Here is a 23524-nt window from a genome sequence, read left to right as displayed (position 1 = left end):
GAAGGTGGGTTGTAAGTCTCCCCAGTAAAATAAATAACTAAAATGTTAGTGAAACTCCTATTTGCATTCTGCTACCTATGACAGAGCTTCCAGCCCAACTGCTGTGATCTATAAAGAAAGCTGTGGGTATCCTGATTGATTCCAGCATTAATCACCGTGATACCTAGAAAATATATATTAAGGCGCACTCTCTTGTGACACAAAATGCTCTTGGTTAAGCTGATCATCGGCTCTTTAAGAACATGCTGGAGTCCTACCTAACAATTGCAGCCTTCATTTCTTCCCATGGTAACGTGTTAATTCATGAATGAAGGCAAATACACCTGTGCCCAGGATCATGTTGCAGGATCCAATCTGGGTCGGTCATCGGGATCAGAGGTTTTGTCTTCCGAGCTTTCAGACTCATCATGGAGCCCATCTTCAGGGAACTTTTTTCTAGCAGAGTATAACACACTTTATGTGAACACATAAGAGAGAGAAGTTCTCTAATAACGGGCTCAAGCTCGAGTCTGAAAGTTCGAAAGACTAAACCTCTGGTCCTGGTGACCGACCCAGATTGGATACTACATTATTATGTTCACCCTAAACTAGAAATTCATACATTCATTGAGTATGCACTAAAAGGACAAACCAAATGGGGCAGATGGATTTACACAGTCTATGAGTTATTTTAAAATAGTTGGTTTTGTTTATCTTTTTTAAATCAAAAACCAGAGAGAGGGAGAGGGAGGGAGGGAGGGAGAGAGAGAGAGAGAGAGTCTAACCCAAGTTGTCTTCATATTGGAGAATTCAGCACAGTGACAGAAACCATGTTACTTCTCATTTTCGTCGTAGTTATCAGCATCCATATGCAAATGTGAAACACAGACATCCAAGCAGAAATGCGAAAGATTCTCCCAAAGCATGAAATTCCGCAAAGTAAACAGTGATAGTGTTTCATCTCTTGTCAATAAGCAGCTTTCTAGTCCTTGCTGAGTCAGAAGGGAAGCCTGGGTGGAGGATGCCAGGATGCTAACTAATGGCAGTGGCCAGTGAAATAAGATTTTCTCAGTATACTCTATTTAGATTACACGCATGGACATTCAGCTCTCCATTTTAATTATACAGATCACTTGCTTGTTCCTGACCTAGAACAAAAATTGGGATGGGTTGCTGGCAAAATTACTTGCATTCATTCCAAGTTAGAAACCCAGAAACAGAAGTGCTAAGGGTAACATCTAGCAATGCCTGATGGGAAAAGTTTAATCCCGAGGAAGCAGAGAGAATCCTTTGCAAGATGAGCTCTAACTCATGTAAGCTTGACCCCTATTTTGCCAGGGAGATGATAGGAAGCTGGGTTTTGGTGGTTATAATACTTTATTGTGGGAAGGTAGAGTTGTCAATATACTTGAAGAAGGCTTTGGTGCAATCAATCCTTAAAGAACTGACTCTATATACTGAACTACTACTCACCCAAAATCTAATTTCCCCTTTGGGGTAAAGGTTATTCATAAGGTGGAGGACCATCAAACGCAAAGGACTCTGGAAGAAATGGATGATCATAACTTTTCCAATCTCCATTCATGCATGGGCATGGGATGGAATCTGCTCTTGCTGGAAACAGACCATGGATCTTATGCTCAGCCATCTTTGCGGTTAGCAGACAATGCTGTATAGGGTAAAATCAAGGCTGGTAACTACCTCCTCTTTCTTAGTAAAAGCATCATGAGAGAGTCTCAATTGAGAGAGAGCCCATGGCCCATAGGATGCAGACCCCTGGTCTAACATATATGAACCGATGCATTTGGATGTATAAATTCCTAAGTAGGTGATATCAGTATCTTGCACCCCAATGAATAGAATAGAATAGAATAGAATAGAATTTTTATTGGCCAAGTGTGATTGGACACACAAGGAATTTGTCTTGGTGCATATGCTCTCAGTGTACATAAAAGAAAAGATACCTTCATCAAGGTACAACATTTACAACACAATTGATGATCAATATATCAATGTAAATCATAAGGATTGCCAGCAACAAGTTATAGTCATACAGTCATAAGTGGAAAGAGATTGGTGATGGGAACTATGAAACGATTAATAGTAGTGCAGATTCAGTAAATAGTCTGACAGTGTTGAGGGAATGATGATAATAAAAGAATCAGGGGTAAATTTGAGAGAAAAATTGCACAGTATACTGAATAAACATGATCCAGAATAACACCATTTTTTTTGCTATATAATAGGGATGGATGAATGGGAATGCAATGAACAAATATAGAAAAGCTGATTGGGCCATTCAGAGACTCAAGAATGAATAATAATGTTAAACCAAGTGAGTGATTATTTAAAAATAGATCTTTGTTCTAAATACTCTGCTTATTCATAAGTCTATTAATGAGTACACATGCAAATAAAATGAATATAAATTTAAAAACATGATGTATTTGATGGTTTATTAGAATTAATGAAGACAACAAGGGAGATGAATCTGAAAAAGACCAAATTTAAGTAGCGTCAAAGGGAAAATATTGGAGGAAAAATGTGCTGTGCTAAAGAAGCATCTGTATGACTTGAATAAATTTTTAAAAGGAGGAGAAGTGGATAAAAAAAAAAATATTGCACTCCCAACCGAACGAATACAAAGTGGGTAAAAGGAAAAAAAAAAGATGGATAAGCTGATTGGCACGAAGTTCATGGAATAAAACAAATGGGAAGTATGAGCAAGGAGATTTAGTGGAACGATAAACTGAATGTGACATCAGAAAAAAAAATGCATGCGGGAGAATAAAGGAAAAAAAAACCCCAAGAGAATGATAAATGTGTGTGGAGATATAAAAAGAGCTGCGAAGTTCATAACCAAAGTTTCCAAGGAAGAGTTAAGTTTGAAAAAAGCAGAGAAAATGCAGAGCAATTTTAATGGATTAAAAAAAAAATTCTGAATTGGGCTAAACAAAAAGCCTGAATAGCAATAAAAATTAAAGCAATGGAATCATTTAGGCTGAAGCTGAAATTTAAAAAAAAAATGCCAGAAAGGATATTTTAAAAATAGTGGTATCTCGAAGAAATTAATGGCATAAACATTAGTGACTCCAAACAGAAGGATGAAGGGGAAGTCACAGATATGGTGAGGGTACTGGAAAATGTTACAGTCACAGCTGTTGATGATGCAAGTAGAGAACTTTTAGGTGATGGATGTGATGGAGCCGCTCTGTGACTTGTATAATATGCACACATAAAAGGTTCATGCCTGCCCAATGACTGGAAAAACGTTATTGTTCCCTTCTACAAAGTAAAAAATAATAAGAGTAAATGCAAAAGTTATAGGAGGATTAGTTTCTTAAGCATGCCTAGGAAAGCATGTGGCAGAATTCTCACTGAATTTTGACCAAAAGTACCGTCTGGCTTTACGTTAAAACAAGGAATGTGCTGACCAAGTTGTGGCTCGTCAGAAATCTATGTATGTGTAGAATTATGTTTACAACACATTTAGAATAGAATAGAATAGAATAGAATAGAATAGAATTTATTGGCCAAGTGTGATTGGACACACAAGGAATTTGTCTTGGTGCATATGCTCTCAGTGTTTATTTAGAGTAAGTCTATGATAGACTTGAATTATGGAATATAAATATGAAATATATTGTAAAGGTAAAGATAAAGGTTTCCCTGGTCCAGTTGTTTCTGACTCTAGTGGGCGATGCTCATCTCTGTTTCTTAGCCGAGGGAGCCAGTGACATTTCCGTGGTTATGGGGCCGGCATGACTATATGCCAAGGTGCATGGAATGCTGTTGTTTATTATAAGAATATATTGTATATTGAGGTTTGGTTACAGAGTACAGGAAGCATAGTACACAAGAGAAACACAGTACTGTACATGTGAGAATAAGTGAAATGTTGCATTAATAGCTGAACTTTGAACAAAGAATAAGAAAAGCACGTTCTAAAATGCTGTTTATCTCAAAAGTCAAAAACATGATGAACAGGCATGCCTATTGTACTGCTCCTATCTTTTACTTTCTTGCAGAAACTTCCTAAAGAAGAGTCATGTTAAACTTTTAGGAATAAGAAGAGAAATTCCTGTTCATAAATCAACATGTTTCTCTCTATAACTCAATGAACTGAAATGTTTGTTAGGGACAGCAAACTCTTTGCTATAATGTGTAAGACACCCTATTCGTCTTATATACAGATACACTAATTGAAAGATCTAGTCATCTTAAGATTCTGTCATCCAACTCCACAAATCAATGGGCAAAGAACCGCCTAAACAAGAGAACCATCCCCCCCCAAAATCCAATTGTGTTAGGATGTATGGCACAGAGCTCAGTATACTAAATAAACAAACATATATCAAGGGAGGAATCAAGAAAAATACAGTCTTTGGCAAGAGTATACTGCCCTCCTAGTATACCTAGAGAGTATACTTTGGGGAAGTAGACAGTCCCCACTAGGATTTAGTGGTAATGCCTGCAAATCGACCCTTACCCATCATTTTAATGTTGAGGAATACACTCGAGAGTCAGGTGAAGGAATATACAAGTGGTGAAAAGAATTTTGCTCTGACCTCAAGAAGAAAATGAGATGAATGGTTCCTCAGCTGTGAGAAAGTATAAAGGCTGAAAAAGTTCTCAGAATAACCCCACCTTGACCCTGTTCTCTTTAAAAAGGGGGCAGTAAAGGTTATGCACATGTTTTCACAATTCATCTAATACAGCGGTTCTCAACCTGTGGGTCGGGACCCCGTTGGGGGTCGAATGACGATTTGCCAGGGGTCGCCTAAGACCATCGGAAATATGGGAAGTATACTTGTGAGTTGAAGAATCGTGCTCCAATGGTTGACTCCACAAGCCAGCTGCAGGCTCTTCAAATTGCTAGCCAAATTCGGCTTCAGGCGTGATCAATTAAAAAAGAGAGAAATCTTTGCTCTGATGTCTCAAGCCAGCTGCAATCACTCCCAATCGCTAGCCTAATCTGGCTTCAGGCGCAATAAACTTAATAGGGGAGGAGTCTCCGCTTTAATGCCTCCGTCCTCAAGGCAATCGCAAGCAGTTCAGATCACTAGCCAATATGGCTTTCATGCGTGATAAATTCAAAACGAAAATAATTTTATGGTTGGGGGTCGCCACATCGTGGGGAATTGTATTAAAGGGGTCGCCACATCATGGGGAATTGTATTAAAGGGGTCGCAGCACTATAAAGATTGAGAACCACTGATCTAATATATCCTGCAAAAACAAAGTAGCATTCCTGGAATACTGTAGTGTGTTTCTTGGCCTGGTCAATCTCAAAGGGCTGATATTTCAAATTTATGGCACTTGAAACTTTACCCAGTAAATTTCACTACGAATAGTCTTCAATGTATGACCACAATTGGGTTAAATTTTATTATCTTTTTTGCCATGCCATGTTAAGTGAACGACAGCGGTTGTTAAGTGAAGCATGCGGTCACTGAGAGAATCCAGCTTCCCTCAGTCAGTTACTCTACTTCATGGGAGCTGACTGGGAAACTTGGAAACGGTGATCAAGTGACTCTGGGACACTGCAACCATCATAAATCCAAGGGCCCGAATTTTGATCATAGGAGTGTGGGGATGCTGCAACAATGGTAAGTATAAGAACCAGCTGCAAGACACTTCCTTCAGTGTTGTCCTGAACTGTCCAACTGTCACAAAATGAATGGTTGCAAGTCATTGACTATCTGTATGCTGATGCAGTAGAGCACATGCAAGCAGGGTACTTCCTTGTGTCTTAGTAGGTCTCAACCTTGTCATCTTTAAGATTAGGATTAACTCCCAGAGTACCTCAGCCAGCTTTGCTGGCTGAGGAACTCTGGGAGTTGAAGTCCACAAGTCTTAAAGTTGACAAGGTTGGAGACCTCTGCTTTAAAGGGTCTTGGATGGAGCTCTGATGGAGGTGGGTAAGTAAAGCTTCAAAGGAAAGTAGAACAGACGCAGCTTCCCTCTGTCTCCTCCTCCCTGATACACAAGAACAGAAAATTACACTGACTGGAAGACGGTGCCAAATCAATTCAGAGTGGAAATGGGTGTAGTGCACACGTGTCATATATTATATATGCTCGCAGAATGTAAGGTGCCAAAATACACCCATAAAATTGGGTTTGGCTTATCCACCGACAGGCTTAACCACAAGTATATTCAGCAATACTTTTAAAAAGTATTCACATATTCTGCATATGCCCATGGATAAGCAGATTTAAAAAAAATTTTTTAACCAAAATACCATTTAAAAAAACAACAACACGTGCCACCCACATATAAGCTGACTGTTGAAAATTAAAACACAAAAAAATTCCAAGGGTTGGCTTACTTGTGGATGGTTCATTATCCGTGATGTTTTGGTTAACAGGGGGTCATTTTATCTGCAGATGGGCTTTTACGCAAGTATATAAGGTGCTTAGTTAAACTTGAAAGTTTTCTCAAAAGCCTTACAACCCCGAGTACAGTATCACAAACCAGAAAGATTCACAGTCTACCCTTAACTACCAGGAGCAATTACGGAAAAGTTTAAAAGGAAGCAGAAAGAGAGAAAGATGGTTTTTTGGGGTGGATGGGGATAAAGAGAGACTGGGGACGTCCATGTTTTTCCCCCACATCCTTTACAACCTGCCTGCAGACTGCAACTGGACCCTCCCCATAAACTCGCTAATTCTTGCCAACTCCCCCCTCCCTCAATCCATATGTCTTTTTTTGACATGGGATAGGAAAGCAAAGCCCTAGAATGAACTGTCTGGAGCAGAGGCCCAAGGAACACCTAGGCCTAACCTCCAGCAGGGATATCAAGCTACATGAAAGTCAGAAATGATGTGTCTCATAGCTTCAAAACCTTAGCCTTATATTGGAAACACATGTTTCTGGGAAAAGAGGAATACACTAGGCAGACTTTTAGGCACCGCTTACCACGCAAGCAGCAGGGTGAGAGGGAAACCGTGGGGCGCAATTAGAAAGCCTCTCCCAGGCAGTCTAATGTTTCAGCGGCTATAAGAGGGGAAGAGCTAATACGTGGAAGTATGTTGGTTCTCAAGGAAGGATAGGTCTCCTTGCCAGACAAGCTGTGAATCAGCACCTATGTCCAGCTGCAACTGAAAAGGTGTGTTTGTGTAACTTGCAAGGGGGAAAGGAAAACAGGGCTAGTAATGATGCAAGGCTTATTTGAAGGCAGGGATTGAGCAAGCACATATTTTCTTGGATGTCTGGTTCCAGGGAAAGGAGGCCATCTGTGCCACTGAGCTCGTCTACAGAAAATCAGGGGCTATAGTTCGGAAGCAGAATACATACGAGTGGCCGGTGGCAGGGATGAAATATATACAGCAGTGAACTCTGCTATCCGGGATCTGTTTCTTCCGATTAATATTTAGCTCTTCCTGGAGATACTTTTCATATTGGTCATTGATGAACTTCATAATAGGTTGCCAACTGTTGCAAGAAAGAAAAAAATATGACATATTAGAAGCAAATGTCTCAATGCAGGGATTCCCTTAAACAAAAAAAAAAATCAGTTCATTCACTTTCTCAGGCTTTCAAGTACTGATTGATTTGCCATCAAGTCTCCTAGCGACCAATGTAAGTTTTCTCCTAGATTTTCTCTTAAGAACGTTGAGTTTAATAAAAGGAGAAGATATTGGCTAATTATAAATGTTTGTTTGTATGCAATGTACTTTTGCTAGCACTTTACAGGAAAAAGTGCATGGGCAAGGAATCACAGAACCAACTCACAGCCTGCTTTAAGTATACTATTATGAGCAATGACAAAAAAAATCAGCCACTTCATTTTGACAGAACTGCTAGGAAGGTTAACATTTCCATTCTGGACTTATTGCTTGCTGGCAGAGGCACACCACAGCCACCCAGTGTTGACAAACAGAAATTCTCAAGTGCTTGCTATGAAAAGTTAGGGTAGATACACTCCAGGTCCCTACCCTTAATGTTATCATTTGATGGAACTTTGAAAGTGCACCTTCATGGTGGCCACCCAGCTCTTTGGACCAGCCCCTCATCTGACATCCAAGCATCCCTATGCTTTTAGCTTCTAGAGCAGCAGTTCTCAACCTGTGGGTCGCGACCCCATTGGGGGTCGAATGACGATTTGCCAGGGGTCGCCTAAGACCATCGTAAATATGGGAAGTATACTTGCGAGTCGAAGAATCGCAAATTCGGCTTCAGGCGCGATGAATTAAAAAAGAGAGAAATCTTTGCTCTGATGTCTCCCTCTCAAGCCAGCTGCAATCACTCCCAATCGCTAGCCTAATCTGGCTTCAGGCGAGATAAACTTAATAGGGGAGGAGTCTCCACTTTAATGCCTCCATCCTCAAGGCAATCGCAAGCAGTTCAGATCGCTAGCCAATACGGCTTCAGGCACAATAAATTCAAAAAAACAGTTTGCCACTTTTTTTCCCTTTCTGCGGCTGCCGAGGCACGCTGAGATCGCTGCCTAAAAAAAAATAATTTTACGGTTGGGGTCGCCACATTGTGGAGAATTGTATTAAAGGGGTCGCTGCACTATAAAAGTTGAGAACCACTGTTCTAGAGGGAGGTGAAGCCCTGACTCTTGCCTTGAGCATTGGGATAGGATGGGGGTTGAGCTGGGAGGCTGGTTGGTCTTACCACCTGGATAAGGAAGGGATGTACTTCTATTTTAACCGCGTTTTTATGGACCGACCTGCCTAGAATCATATGAGATAAATGGGCAGATAAGTCCTCTAAATAAATAAATACAATATATTTTCAAATAAAGGTAGTTTCCCGAGCATGCAGTGTTCAGTATCAGAGTCTCTTTATCTCAGAAATAAACAGCCTTCAGCTCTCCCCTGTATTTCTATTTATGTTCTTTGACAGGCAGGCCCCCTTAAAGTTAAGAGAGGAATGAAATCTGAAGCTAATTTGCATTTGCTGTACTTGGAGGCATGCCACCATTGTTTTATTGACTTTGGAAGGTTGATGACATTTGATATTCCTTATTCCAGATGATCCCTTGCAAAATAGTAAGAAAACAGTAAGATGTATTCTCAAGAGTCCTTTCTTTCACTCATATAATTCACATCAACCATGGAGGTGACCCTTTGCTAATAGTGCACCATGGCATCACATTTTCCTACACATTATAGAAGGAATTCCATCGCAGTTCTTTTCTGAGTAATTTAATTGGTAAGCCAATCCTCATGAGAAAAGATGTATAAGTAACTGCAAATCGCCATGTCTGTAAAGTACGGTTTGGTTTAGAAAATTTCCTAGCTTTTGAAGAATCAATAAATTTTGGCATAATTTTTGCTCTTTGTCATTTAAAGCAGAGTAATTCCATTCCATTTCCCCCTCCTCCTAGGTGAAACATATTCTTGGGAGGTAATCAACAATACTAACTTCAAACGAAAATAATTTTGCGATATTGGCAAATATCGATCTTCACTCTCATCAAAATAATTTCCTTATTCTTATCCTGATTAAGCTCTTCCCTTTTTGTTTCCAGCCACAGATGGAAGAAAGTTTAGCTTGAACTGGTTTGGCACCAAGTCAGTCAGTCAGTCAGTCAGTCACTGTCAGTCAAAACAAGACAAAACAATAACAACAACCAAAAGAAAGAAAAAGCAGACTAGGCCCCATTGTACTAATAGCTAAAGTTTTTGAAGTGCCAAGTTCCCCTTGTCCTGGTGCATTTATCCATTGAAAGTCCCTTACCAATTCTCATTGTTAATGTGGTCCCCAAATCCAGGAGTGTCAATGACAGTCAGTTTCATACGAACACCTTTTTCCTCAATATCTGAAATGGAACGTGAAGACATTAAATAGCAATGTATCACCTTTGGGTTGGACACACTGAGTATGTGGGAAATCCCTCTTGTTTATCAAAGATGTTCTTGATAAAGAAGTTTAAGCATTTTAACATTTCAAGGATCTTCTATCCTAGTCAACCAAAAGGTGACTCCCTGGACCCTCTTTCCAGGGCTGCTAACTTTCCACAAAAACCAGGCAGACAATCTCTTGACAACACTCACCGTGTGTAATGGACTTGATTTCAATTGTCTTGGGAATACGCTCTTCAGAACTTGGTTGCACTGATTTGCGACTGATCTTGGATTTGAAAAGGGTATTGATTAGAGTTGATTTTCCCAAGCCACTCTGACCTAAAAGGTAGCAGGAAATAAATGTCAGAAACCCACATTTTATTACTGAAGCCCCCTCACGGCTAGTTTGAGCACATCCAGACTTTCCTTGGAAAAATTTGTGATGATACACACAAAGATTACTACTGCTTGATTTCTGACTGGTTTATATTTTTATGACATTGTTTCACAGACAAAATGGTTTTTTCCACAAAAGAAACATTAAGGATTATTGCCTTATACATTGTAAGCCGCCCTGAGTCTTCGGAGAAGGGCGGGATATAAATGTAAATTAAAAAAAAAAAAAGGAAATCTGTACGCCAGGTATAAGGCATAGGAATTACATATATAAGACCACCTTACAAGCAGCTCTTTGTTAAGTTTGCTTTATGAAACAAGCAAAAATAAGAGAATAATAATAATAAGATAATTAAAAAGCAAAAGAGAATCTATTTTTTATAATACATGTTTAATTTTTGGTCTTTGCTTCTGCTTACAACTTAGTTTATTCTCTTCTTTCCAATTCTGTAATTTGCACGATTATCTCTAACCCTTTTTCGAACCCTATTTTCAAAAAAGCAAACAATATTCTCTCCAAGTTTTCTTACATTAGGAAAATCATTTCAGTCTTCCCATCTCTTTATGAGAACTTCAAGGAGAAAGAAGTACATAGTTTATAACTCAAAAAAGGAGAGTGTTTCTGTTTGAGTTACATCTGCACGCCTTCTGTTATCTGAGAAGCTCAAAGTGGCATTTTAACCACACTAGAATTGGTCATGCCCAACTGGAGCTCTTAGTGGCTCTTCAGCAACATTTGGAGTCCATAGATTTCCTGCTTCAACTCTATGGACTAATTTTAGAAGACAAACAGTAATGTCAGTTTGACTTAAGTAGGTTGTGCTTAATTCCCAGTTAAATCGATAAGTTAAAAAAATCACAACAGCATTTCAAATGAAGTTCATGTTTAGTTTCTTCCAATTCAGTATCCCACCTTCTTCATAAATGAGCATCTTTTGACTTCCAAAATTTGTATTTCAGTGCCCCACATTGGTTGACAGGCATTAAATTATTTTCTCCTAATATTGACAGTTTATAACCTATGGAATTTTTACAAGGAACCCTACAAAAATATATATTTATTGCAATTTATTCTTGCCTTTTAACAGGAATTCCAGGCAGTCAATTGTGTGCCTCCAATTCCCATTTTTTCTTTTCCAACTTAGAATGCCATAGTGGTCCATGTATACTGTGTATGCTCAGTATTCATGAAGTTGATCTGAAGACATGTCATTCCTCGCTTTCAAGGGAAATTTGGAGATTTTATATAAATGGGGAGTGCATCCAAATTTGCTTGTTGGTTTCAGAAATCCCATTCTATCTCTGTTGCTATCGGCATGGGAGCACTATGCTTGCTATTAGTGGAAATAATATGCATGGGTGAGAAATAAATATATCTAATTTTTCAGACAACGGTCTGAGATGAGTGATGGAAAAATAAGATGTCTTCTATTTTTTAAAAAAAGGAATGCAAAAAACATTGTTCTCCTTTTATTGATACTCTGCTTGTATAGTAAACCTGTGCTTTTAAAAGTGAGAGAACATAGCTCATGTTTCTGAAAATTCATGAATTCTGTTTTTTAGCAAGCTGAAAACAACAATTAAGTGTTAGACCAAAATGCTAATTTTGGGTTTGAAAGTCCAGACTTTCTTTTAAATGTATTCAACTGTCTTCTGAAACCACAACTTAAACCAAAATTCAAAGAAGTTAAAAGATCAAAAAATGTCAGTGAAAAAAAATACAGGCGCATGCCATTATTTAGATAAGAGGTGTTTAAGGCGATTGCCATAGTGGTTAAATCTTGCACAGAACACAGGAAATGTAATCTGCATGTATGAGTTACAAAAATCTCAACTGTCAGGTCCTTTTAACATCAAAACCAAGAAATATTTTAAAATGCCTATTTCTAACCTTTACTTCTCCTAATTACAAACAAACAAACAAACATTATGAGTGAGTACTACCACACCTTGCTGGAAAAAAGCAATGATCTGGAAAGCATTAGGTGTAAGAAAGTTGCTTTTATTATTTTTCATTGTTAGGTTATTAATGCGTGGACATTGAATCCCAGTATACAGATTACCCAAAGGGAATGTGGTTACAAAAGTAAAGAAATATTTGGTCTAACACAATTAATCATATAAAATATGTTACATTTTAACTAACGGCACAAGTTTTATTTTACTATAAAAAAAATGGGTGTGGAATGAAGAGAGTTCAGAATGGGGAGAAGAGCCTCAGGCACAGCAGACAGAATACCAAATGGGAGATAAGGAAGATAATAGACCGTAAGCAAATGAAAACAACACTGAAGCTACCCCAAGAGGCCCTGTGCTTATAAGACTTCAGCCCAAGGCCCATATGTTGTTTTAATGTTCGATTGAGAGCCACCCAGAATTGGTTAGAAAATGGGCAGCTACATAAATGGATTAAATATATAAATAAATCATCCTGTGTAAAAGCGTGACACAGAAAGGTTATAAAATAAATGAAAGCCCTGTTAGGAAGAGTAGGTTGGATATTTAGTCAAAGAAGTTTATTTTTCATCTTGCTTAGTTGCAAAGGGTAGCCAATAAATCACATGTTGTTTCTAAAACTGTAATATACAGTATTTGTCCCTGCCATGAGACATAAACTGCTATAACCAAACACTCATTTTTAAAGGGCCAGCAAAACTCTTAATTCTTTTGCAGAGACTGTCGTGTCCCACTCCTCCGCTGACGGCTGGGTCAGGGAAATCCGAATCAGGCTTGCCTCTGCAGCTCTGCCCAAAGTCCTAGCAAAGTCCTCAGAGCAGGCAGGAGACCAGAAAGTAACTTCAGCAAGATAAGTTCGACTTTGCCTGACTCAGAGACTGCCAGAAAGCAGATCCTTTATATAGGCCATGGGGTGTGGCTCCATGACTCAGCACTCATTAAGGCCTGCCCCTCCCTTCCTTCTGTTGCCTCCGCCTATCCAGTCTTCTGATGCGAGGGTCACTCCAATCAGCAGCTGTTGGAAATAAACTTTCCTCAGGCTCACATGCTGTGGAGGAGGGGAGGGTCTAGCTGTCTGCTTGCCTGGGCATGGAGCCAGGGCTGGGGCCGGGGGGTGCTCCCTCCTCTGCAGCCTGCTTGGGCATGGAGCCAGGGCTGGGGCCGGGAGGTGCCCCCTCCTCTTCAGCTTGTCTGGGCATGGAGCCAGGACTGGGGCCGGGAGGCATACATTCCTCCGTGTTCGGGAGCAGATAAGAAGGCCCCGGCTGCTGTGAGAGCGGGCAAGACACAACAGAAACATCCTATAGCACAAGGCCAACAGAGGAGTAATAAAGCTTCATACTTCAACCCAATTTAATTCTAACCTTCCTCCTATACTTTGTTATGTTGATATTTATTTGTTTAGAAACTTACAAGACTGCCTTATATTATGCAAGATAATCTGAGCAGCTCAACACTAACTTTAAATAAAACCAGAATATTATAAAGTAACCCCAACAATACCATGTATCCCAAATACAGTACCACAATATCACAACCTCCCCATACTCTTAAATTTGCTGGCCACACTTGTGCCCTATCCAAAGCTTGAGTGAAGTGCCAAGTTTTCACAGCACTCTGAGAAGGACTACTAAGGATAGCCTGCCTGAACGTAAGAGGGTAGGCGGGGGAGGGGGGACAGCCAAGAAAAGTTGTCCTGATTCTACAGCCTGATCTAATACACTGTACATATATATAACTATGTAGTATAAACAGTGAGAATATTATAATGGAAGAAATGCTGGTATAAGAAATGTGCAGTTTTAAATTTGCACACAATTTTGTTCATCCATAAAAATAAGCAGACAGAGAAATGAATCCAATCTTCCTAGGAATATTAAAAAGCAGTAAGAGAAATGAAAAGTTTATGGGTGTCAAAGAAACCAGGAAACCAGATATACGGCTATATTTCTGGAACTGCCTTCCAAACAGCCACAAATAAAGACAGAAAAATTCTACACTGAATGCTTCACTTCCTAAGCATATTGAGTCTGCTTGAGCCAGGACTTTTTAAGATTTTATTAAAAAACCCTTCAAGGAAATGAAACAAAGTACTGTATTTTTCGGTGTATAAGACGCATCCCCCCCCCACTCAAAAAATGGGTGGAAATGTCTGTGCGTCTTATAGAGCAAATGTACTGAAGCCCTGCCCACCCCCACCCTTCGGCCTCTGCCCCCCAACAATTCTTGAAGCAAGCAGCAAACAACCTGGTCAGCTTCAGGATAGTCTGATTTAGCACAAGCAGCTGATTTCGGTCTCCCGGAAACCACATATCAGCTGTTCCAGGCTGCAGGAATCGCCACCGCCCATCGCTGCTGTCGCAGCTACCACCTATAGCTGCCTCCGTGCATCCCATTTTCGGCCTCCGCATACTCCATTTTTGGCCCATTTCAGGTGGCAGGGATATATGGCCGTGGCAATGGCAATAGGCGATACCGATCCCCGCAGCCTGGAACGGTTGATAGGCTGTATTCTGGTAGGATGATCCAACTGCCAATCAGCTGCTCGTGCTAAATCAGGCTGTGCTGAAGCTGACCAGGCTGTTTGCTCTAAGGAAGCAAATTGCTGGGAGGCAGAGGCAGATTTTTTTTCTTGTTTTTCTCCCCAAAAGCTAGGTGCATCTTATAGTCTGGAGCGTCTTATAGTCCGAAAAATACGGTATTTTTAACAGTCAAGTATTCAGTTAATGTGTACATCAAAACTGCAGTTTTAACCACCCTCAAATAAATATCAACTGTCTACATTTGTTAATCTGCTAACCATCTGGAGCTAAATATTTGTCGAATAGTATATGCACCCAGTCTGCAATAAAATCCTAGAAAAAGAAGAAAAAATGGGGGGAAATGCACTACAACTCTTTTTAGGGAATCTTAGAAAGATGGCACTGAACTATTGGGCTATAAATGATTGGGGGAACAAAAGCAGGAATTTTTAGTTATCTTCAAGTTTTAAACCAAACTTGAATTAAACCATTTCACTGATAAGTCAGGGTGAGCAATAATTACCAAAAGGCAATCAGGTTTGGAAATGAAACAATCCCTTCTGTTTTCCCAAAAAGCAAATTTAATTTATTTTGTACCAGAAGTTGCAGCTCATCTGTCTCTGTTCCCTGCCTTGGCCTGTTTTCAGAAAAACATTTTCACCTGTAATCATAGTACTTTCACTCTGTATCCCAGATCATTGGGAAGTTTTAGCCATCATTCCATGTTTGATCTCTCATTTCTTTTTTGCTTGATAATTTCATTCCCCCCAAAGACCTGGTATGGCCAACCACAAATGATCCATTTAACAAAACAAAAACTAATAAGGTTGCTCCATTAAACTGGCCATACAATACCAGTATCTCCTGTTGTCTTTTTAATCACGTTGAACAATGTGTCACTGTAACAATCATGTAGGAGATGTCACTTCAGAAGAGCTTTTTTTTAAAAGAAAAAATATGTTTTCTAAACAGATATAGAACTGCTTAGGGAAATTATTATAATATTATCCCACTTTTTTAAAATCTATAACTCAAGGTAGCAAACATGCTTGATTTTTCTGTCTCCTATTTTCCACACAACGCTGAGGTGAATTGGGCTGAGAGGAACTGGTCCAAGTCAGCTAGCTGTCTTTATGCTTAAGGTAGGACTAGAACTCACAATCACCTGGTTTCTAAGTCAGTCCCTTCACCACTACACCAGACTGGTTCTCTATTGCTCACAGTCAACCACTCACAGCCAAGAAGGTAGGTTCTGATGGAGCAAGGGCTCTTTTTATTTGTTCCTGTATCAGTCCTTAATTCAAAGTTGAAAGCAGTGAATGTAGAAGAGACACATTTCCTCCCCCGCTCCAGAAGTGAAAGAAATCCTTTGTTCCCATGGAAGAACATTGGAAGGAAATACTTTCCCTGAACTAACATACACAAATGGGGTGATGTTATACTTAGCTGGCCAGAACAGTCAGTGATCAGCAAATTCTTCTTCAGCAACACTTACTCTTCCTACTATGTGAAGTCTAACTATAGAGTAAATGCATAAATTAAAGGATGTCTTTGACTTTTCAGGCAAACACTTTTATCTTTCAGACCTTTTCTGTCATTAGTCTTTGTTATTGCCCTTAAGAAACATGTTTTACCCTATTATCAAAGCATCAGAGAAAGAACTAGCTGCAAGCTACAACCTAACCAGGGAGTGGAAATCAACTTTTGGAAGAAGTGTGCCATGCATTCAAGAATCAGAAGCTTGATGTAGCATCAAGTGCAAGACTTGCTAGATTCTGCAAGCATTTTAAATTTCAGGTTCTTTAAACACACCCTTAATGTTGAAGGAGATGAAGCATGAACAAAAAGAACAAAAAGCATGGAGTTTAGAACAGAGGGGCAAGAATGTAGTCAGAGCTATGATATTGGATCAACAGACTTGCATCTAATGAGAGTAAACTTTGAATTAACTATTGACTCTGACTGGTTAAGAGGGGACTAAAGCAGGGGTGAAATGCTACCGGTTCGTACCAGTTCAGGTGAACCGGTAGTAAAAAAAATGCTACCGGTTCATCCAAACCGGTATTTCTGACAATCAGCTGGGCCGAGCGCTTTATATTTGCTAGAAAGCAAGAAATCTTGCTTTCTAGCAAATCTAAATCACACGGCACAGCTGTTCCGCCCCCCTCGCTGTTCTACTTACCTTCTTAAGTCTCCTTTTCCACGCGAAGTGCTCGTTTGGAGTGCACTGTGCATAAGTGCACGTGCAGCGTGTTTGGCATGCAGCGTGCATTTGGTGCGAACTGCACATGCTGGATGTGTGCAGCACACTGCGCCTGCACACATCCAGCACATGTTTGGCACACACCGCGCACATGCACACAGCGAACCAGTGGCAAATCTTGGAGGATTTCACCACTGGACAAAAGAAAGTGGGTCATTGTTTAGGTAAGAAATGCTAATAAGCAGGTTTTTTTAACAACCTCTGTTACTTTTAAGAGATTACAGAGTGATTTTTTTTCTTTTAAAGGAGAATTATACAGCACTTTCAAATAACCTTCAAGAATGGCATAGGAGAGACTTCCGGGTGGCGCCGCAGGCATTGGAGATGGTCCTTTCGGACCGTCAGCCCCGTGATCTCGTTAAAGTCGTTCAGACAGCATTCATCAGCTGTCTGACGGCTTGGAAACCTTTCCCTCGGGAGAAGAGGGAAAGGTGAGCTGCCAGGCGGAGGTAAAGCTCCCCGAGAGCCCCAGAAAAAATTCTAGGGGCAAAAAGAGAGCTCCCTATTTAAGCCTGGCGAAAGCTCCAGATCTGGGACCCTCTGCATTAATTTATTAATGCAGAACAAAACGACGCAACCATCTCTGCTATCAAGATGAAGATCAATCTTAATTTACTTTAAGCAGATGGAGCAAAGGTCGGAGGACAGGCTGATGTAAGCACCAGACCTCAACTCGATCTTTGTACAGTACTTGAGAAGAAAGGAAATGGCACCTCTGCTTAATAGGGCATGAAAACAAAAGTTAAGAAAGTCCTTGTTAGCATCGTTAGCGCCCTTAACTCTGTTTAAACTTGTTGGATTTTATACTTATGAGAAGAAATGTTAAAGAGAAAAATTGAAGGACTGCAGAATTGATTTACCCAATCCAAATAAGGAGTTTATGAACAGATTTGATTTTGTTGCAAAGTATAAAGTTAAAGTGAAACTTAAGGAAGCCTTTGTTAACATTGTTGCACTCTCGGTCCTCTTTAAATTTGCTGGATTTTACATTTACATGAAGAGATTAAGTGAAAAGTGGAAGGATTATAGAATTGATTTACCTAACCCAAATACAGAGTTTATGAAAAGATTTGAAGAATTATTGAACTTATTGAGATGGCTGTAAGGTATAAAATTAAAGTGAAAAATGGCTTCTAAGCAAACAAAGCTTGATGTTATTAAGGATGTTGGAATTTTGCCAGTTCAAATGCAAAAGCTACAAGAAGATTTGAAGGAATTTTTGAAAAGTCTTTTAGAAGAAACTCTAGACTTTCAAACCTCTGTTATAGACCAAAAATTTATGGAGCTTGAAGAGGAAATATCTCAAATAAAAGATATTATCGAAATTAGGAATAAGGATATAAGGGAAGATGTGGTGGCAGTATTTCAAAGGTTGTTTGAATACACGGTTCAGTTGGATGGAAGAGTGGAAGAAATTAATAAAGCTAATGTGAATTTGGGAAATAAAATAGAGGAGGTCCAGACCAAGATGAACGGGGCAGATGAAGAGTTGGTTTTGCTGCAATATAGATCAATGGAGTTTGCCCTGAGAGTGAGAGGTCTCAAAGAAAATAAGCGCGAGAATCTAAAAGATATTTTTGCAGATGCTTTTGGACATATACTTGGAGAACAACCAGCAGAATTTGTAACTCAAATTGAAAAAAATTATCGTGTTAACTCCTGGGTTGCCAGACAGAAACAGTTACCAAGAGATACTGAGAGATGTTGTTATCTATTTTACAACTAGGAGGATTCGGAATGAAATTTTACAAGTATCTTATAAAAATAAAATTCAAATATCAGGACAAGAGATATTAGTATTCAAAGAAATTCCTCCTAAAATGTTAAGATCTAGAAAGGAGTTTACTTTCTTGGTGGATGAACTTAGAAATCGTCAGATGCAGTTTAGATGGGATGTTCCAGCTGGACTAACAGAAGTAAATATTGACTTAACACAGATTTTAAAGCAAGAGATTTTTATACTAATGTATTAAAGGCTGGAAGTCCACCACGGCTAGAAGCTAAGATGGAAGCAAAGTAGAGATTGGAAAAAAGCGGGAGAAGGAAGTAAAGCACACACAACTTAAAGTTGGGATGGCAATTGCTGAAGAAGAAACACTGGAAAAAGTAGGGGATTTAAATGAGCAAAGATTGACTCGAATAGATATTAAACAAAAAGAACAAAGAGTAAAGAAGCAGCAATATCAAGCAAAAAGAGTTTCCTTTTATGGGAAAGGGTAAATCATAACTGAAATTTTTGAATATATTTAAAAAGTACTGTGTATGTGTTTAAATCTTGAAGAAGAATTTGTAGTAATGTCATTTGATTATAAGTGGTGGATCTGTTAGAAAATAAGTTAAAAATTGATTTTGGGAACATAAGGTGTTGATAAAAATAGAATAAGGAATGGAACTAGTTAAGTTTTATAAAATGTTTTGTAGATGGTATCTGGAATTTAAAAGCAATGATATTTGATTATATATATAATAATAATAACAGAGTTGGAAGGGACCTTGGAGGTCTTCTAGTCCAACCCCCTGCCCAGGCAAGAAATCCTACACCATTTCAGACAAATGGTTATCCAACATTTTCTTAAAATTTTCCAGTGTTGGAGCATTTACAACTTCTGCAGGCAAGTTGTTCCACTGATTAATTGTTCTAACTGTCAGGAAATTTCTCCTTAGTTCTAAACTGCTTCTCTCCTTGATTAGTTTCCACCCATTGCTTCTTGTTCTACCCTCAGGTGCTTTGGAGAATAGTTTGACTCCCTCTTCTTTGTGGCAACCCCTGAGATATTGAAACACTGTATCATGTCTCCCCTAGTCCTTCTTTTCATTAAACTAGGCATACCGAGTTCTTGCAACCGTTCTTTATATGTTTTATCCTCCAGTCCCCTAATCATCTTTGTTGCTCTTCTCTGCACTCTTTCTAGAGTCTCAACATCTTTTTTACATCGTGGTGACCAAAACTGAATGCAATATTCCAAGTCTGGCAATACCAAGGCATTATAAAGTGGTATTAACACTTCACGTGATCTTGATTCTATCCCTCTGTTTATGCAGCCCAGAACTGTGTAGGCTTTTTTGACAGTTGCTGCACACTGCTGGCTCATATGGTGGATTTGTTAAAAATTAAGTTATTCTGGAGAAAAACTGAAGGGTTATATGAGGTGTTGATAAAAATAGAATAAGAAATGGAATTAGTTAAGGATTGTATGATAAAAGGGGATTGGGTTAAATGTTAAATTTATGTAAGTTAAAAATTTAAGAGGAAAATTTTGTAAAATGTCTTAGAGATGGTATCTAGATTCTAAACACTGGCATGTACGTATTTGAATTTATAATTTAAATGTTGGAGATCTGGCTGGGCTGATACTATTTATTATTATATATGGTGGATATATAAATTTGGTGGATTATACAAAATACTTTGAAGAAGAAGATAATGTTTAAGGGCGTAAATTGATTTTAAATTAAATATTAGTAGCTAGATTACTGGCAGCGCAATATTGAAAGATGGAATATTTGCTTATCATTGAAGACTGGATGCTAAAAGCAGTGAACTTACTGGAGATGGCAGAAATTTCGGCGTACCAGAAAGACCATTCACAAGAAAGATGCATATTGGAAAGGAGAAGATGGATCGACTATTTTTAAAACAAATATTGGATTAAGAATATCAAATAGCCTATGAATGAACAGAATGTACTGTATATTTTCTTTTTTCTCTTTTTCCCCCTTTTTCTTTACTATGGAGAAGGGGAGTTGAGGTTCTAGGGGATGGATGGGAATCTATGGATAGTTAGTGTATTCTAGCTTATGATTGTTAGATATTATACCCTGTTATTGTTCTGGGAAGTCTGGGGTGGGATGGGGGGATTGGGGGGAGGGGGAGGGGAAGGGGAGGGTTGGTGGGAGGAGGAGGGGATGTATGGGTGAAAATTTTTGTAAAACTTTTTAATAAAAAAAAAAGAATGGCACAGGCAAGTAGGACTTTGTTTTGTTTTTAGTGGAAGAAATTCAACCACAGAATGCCAAGCAGTATAGCTGCTTATCAGAGTTAAAATGGCTGATTCAAAGCCACATGCCCTTGACGTTTGATGCTCCAGTCAGGACAAAGAGGCTTATAAGAGAAAACACATAATCACCTTGACATTCAGAGTATAAAACATCTATTTTAGTAATGTACAGAATAATTTATCAAATTGCATTACCTTAAGAAGTCACAAATGCTAGTTACTGTTGTTCAAAGGAGTGGACAGGTAAAAATAGAATAGTGGAAGAAAATCAAAGTGCATACTTTTGGTACCCTTGTCAAGAATCTTAGCTAGCCTGACTAATGTAATCTCTACCCAGTCACACCTAGGTAAGGAGACTTACCAACCACCATGATGTTGAACTCAAAGCCTTGTTTCATGGCTTTCCTTCGCATCTGTTCGAGGATGGCATCAATCCCAACATAGGCAAAATCGGCAGCTGGCTTCTCTGTCCTTGCTGGTGCAACTGGCTTGAGACCAGCATCTCGAGTGGCATCCATCACACTGCTGGGATAATTGGGAATGGTCTCTGAACCTGTTTATGAGAAATCAAACCTCCAGTCAATACAATGCATTCACTGGTCTATTATTAACGCACATAACTAGAACAATCAAAATATCTTCACAGATAAAGGAGGAAAGGAAAGGAAAGGAAAGGAAAAGTTTAAAGGGTAGTGCTTCTGAGAAAAAATAGTAGATGCATTTCTGTACAATACTTTACTTTATATAAAAAGTGGGATATAAATTTAACAAATGGGATAACCACCAATAATCTCTTTTCAATCTCTTTTCTCATTCTTTCCTCTTTGTTTAGTCTTGCTTTATCTTGTAGCATGTTACAGACCAGCTTTTTTTTAAAAAAAATCTGTGTTTTATCTCTGGGTATTCATGTCACTTACTGAGGATAGTTTGCAATCTGATTAGCTCAGTACCATGTTAAATGCTAAGTTATCAAGAGCATGTTAAAATGTGAAGTGATAGAAACCCATGTCCTCAACATGCCTCGCGATTCCAGATTTATAACATGGAGTGGTGGTAATACTGTTAGATCAAAAAGTGAGGGAGGGAAGGAGCAATTGCCAAAATTCCTCTAATGACTGCTGAAATAACTACATTTTAGTCATGGGGTATGGGGGGGTTTCTATCTATTGATTAAAAAAATCTGGAAAGTATAAGAATAGTTTGGTATTTGAAAATCACACTGTAGGTACTAAGCTTTTGACACAGAGCAAGGTTAGCTGAGTTCCTACTTGCCCAGTTCCTGATGCTTCATCTCTATCCAGTTTGCCACTTCCTGGCCTTCAAATTAATCCTCATGCTAAGCCATATTTTGATTTGAAGCTTTCCAAATAGTTGTGGATTCTCTGACAGCGCTGGTGGTGATTCCTATTGTAGTTAAGCTTAGCTCTATTTTGGTTCTCTGTAGCCCCTGTGCTACGGAGGGATGAACAGGGCCGCGGTGTGGCTCAGGCTGTAAGAAGCCTGTTATTAAAACACAGCTGCCTGCAATTACTGCAGGTTCTAGTCCCAGCAGGTCCAAGGTTGACTCAGCCTTCCATCCTTTATAAGGTAGGTAAAATGAGGACCCAGATTGTTGGGGGGGCAATAAGTTGACTTTGTAAATATACAAATAGAATGAGACTATTGCCTTACACACTGTAAGCCGCCCTGAGTCTTCGGAGAAGGGCGGGATATAAATGTAAACAAAAAAAAAACAAAAAACATATATAGGAGACAAAGCCTGAAAAAACAATTTTTCCATTTTTTCTCTTTGTGTATGCACATAAGAACAGTTATTTACTCATCACTGTAAAATTAAGGGCCTCATTGTAGAATGACATAGTATTTTCAGGTTTTTAAAAAGTTTGCAAATTGTCATGGATTCAGCTAACATCCTTAGTTCTTTTCCCCTTTGTTGGCAAGCCCACTTTGTCATGATCTCATCTTATTCCTTGATGCAAGAATTCATCTATATTCAATAAAAGCTTTGGAAGACTTGGCTCCTGCAATATCTTAAAACAGGGCCATCCATTACAACCACTAGGGATGTGAGAAATCTATAAGCCAATAACATGAAATTAGCACACAAGGCTCCAGAATAAACTGAGTGTAAAAGCAATAAATGATGGTATGGAACCTTGTGTGCTAATAGACTCTTCCATTAGGAAGAAGAAATATATTGCTGTTGTTAATCACAATAAGGATGCCAATATATTTCCAAAATGCTTCACACCACCCCATAAAATGAACATAATTGTAAGGATATTTACTCAAAATTTTCACATCTGATAATCCTTTCTCCCTAACCAGTGTGATATGGATCAAAGTCTTGATGCAATTCATATACAGACAATCTTTAACCCTGATGAAAAGTTTTTAGGGAATTGTCCCAAACTAAGAAATTGACTAGTACCTCTTCATCGCTGGCTCCTGTAATTTCTAATAGTATAGTTAATCCAGGCTAGAAGTTGTATTGGTCTCAAATTCAGAATCTTTGTGAAGCCATGCAGGATCAGATAAAAAACCTGTTGGAAACCTAAGAGCTGTCCTATAACACAGAATTTCAATTTTAACCACTTGATGTACCAATAA

At 38.9% G+C, this 23524-nt stretch overlaps 1 protein-coding gene across 6 annotated transcripts in view; it reads right to left on the bottom strand.

Annotated features, from left to right (window-relative positions):
- Positions 1 to 23524, bottom strand: part of SEPTIN9 (septin 9) — a 296825-nt gene that overhangs the window by 11116 nt on the left and 262185 nt on the right. For all 6 annotated transcript variants that reach the window (XM_058174061.1, XM_058174064.1, XM_058174062.1 and 3 more), the window contains 4 exons: positions 21276 to 21467; positions 9990 to 10118; positions 9673 to 9754; positions 7279 to 7416 (listed from right to left, as the gene is read on the bottom strand). In XM_058174061.1, the coding sequence (XP_058030044.1) occupies positions 7279 to 7416; positions 9673 to 9754; positions 9990 to 10118; positions 21276 to 21467 (541 nt within the window). The remainder of the gene's footprint in view (positions 1 to 7278; positions 7417 to 9672; positions 9755 to 9989; positions 10119 to 21275; positions 21468 to 23524) is intronic.

Source organism: Ahaetulla prasina, chromosome 2 (assembly GCF_028640845.1).
Source record: "Ahaetulla prasina isolate Xishuangbanna chromosome 2, ASM2864084v1, whole genome shotgun sequence".
In the NCBI taxonomy this organism is placed as follows: Eukaryota; Metazoa; Chordata; class Lepidosauria; order Squamata; family Colubridae; genus Ahaetulla; species Ahaetulla prasina.
Note: the sequence above shows the minus strand (reverse complement) of the source record. Positions and strands in the feature narration are given on the sequence as shown.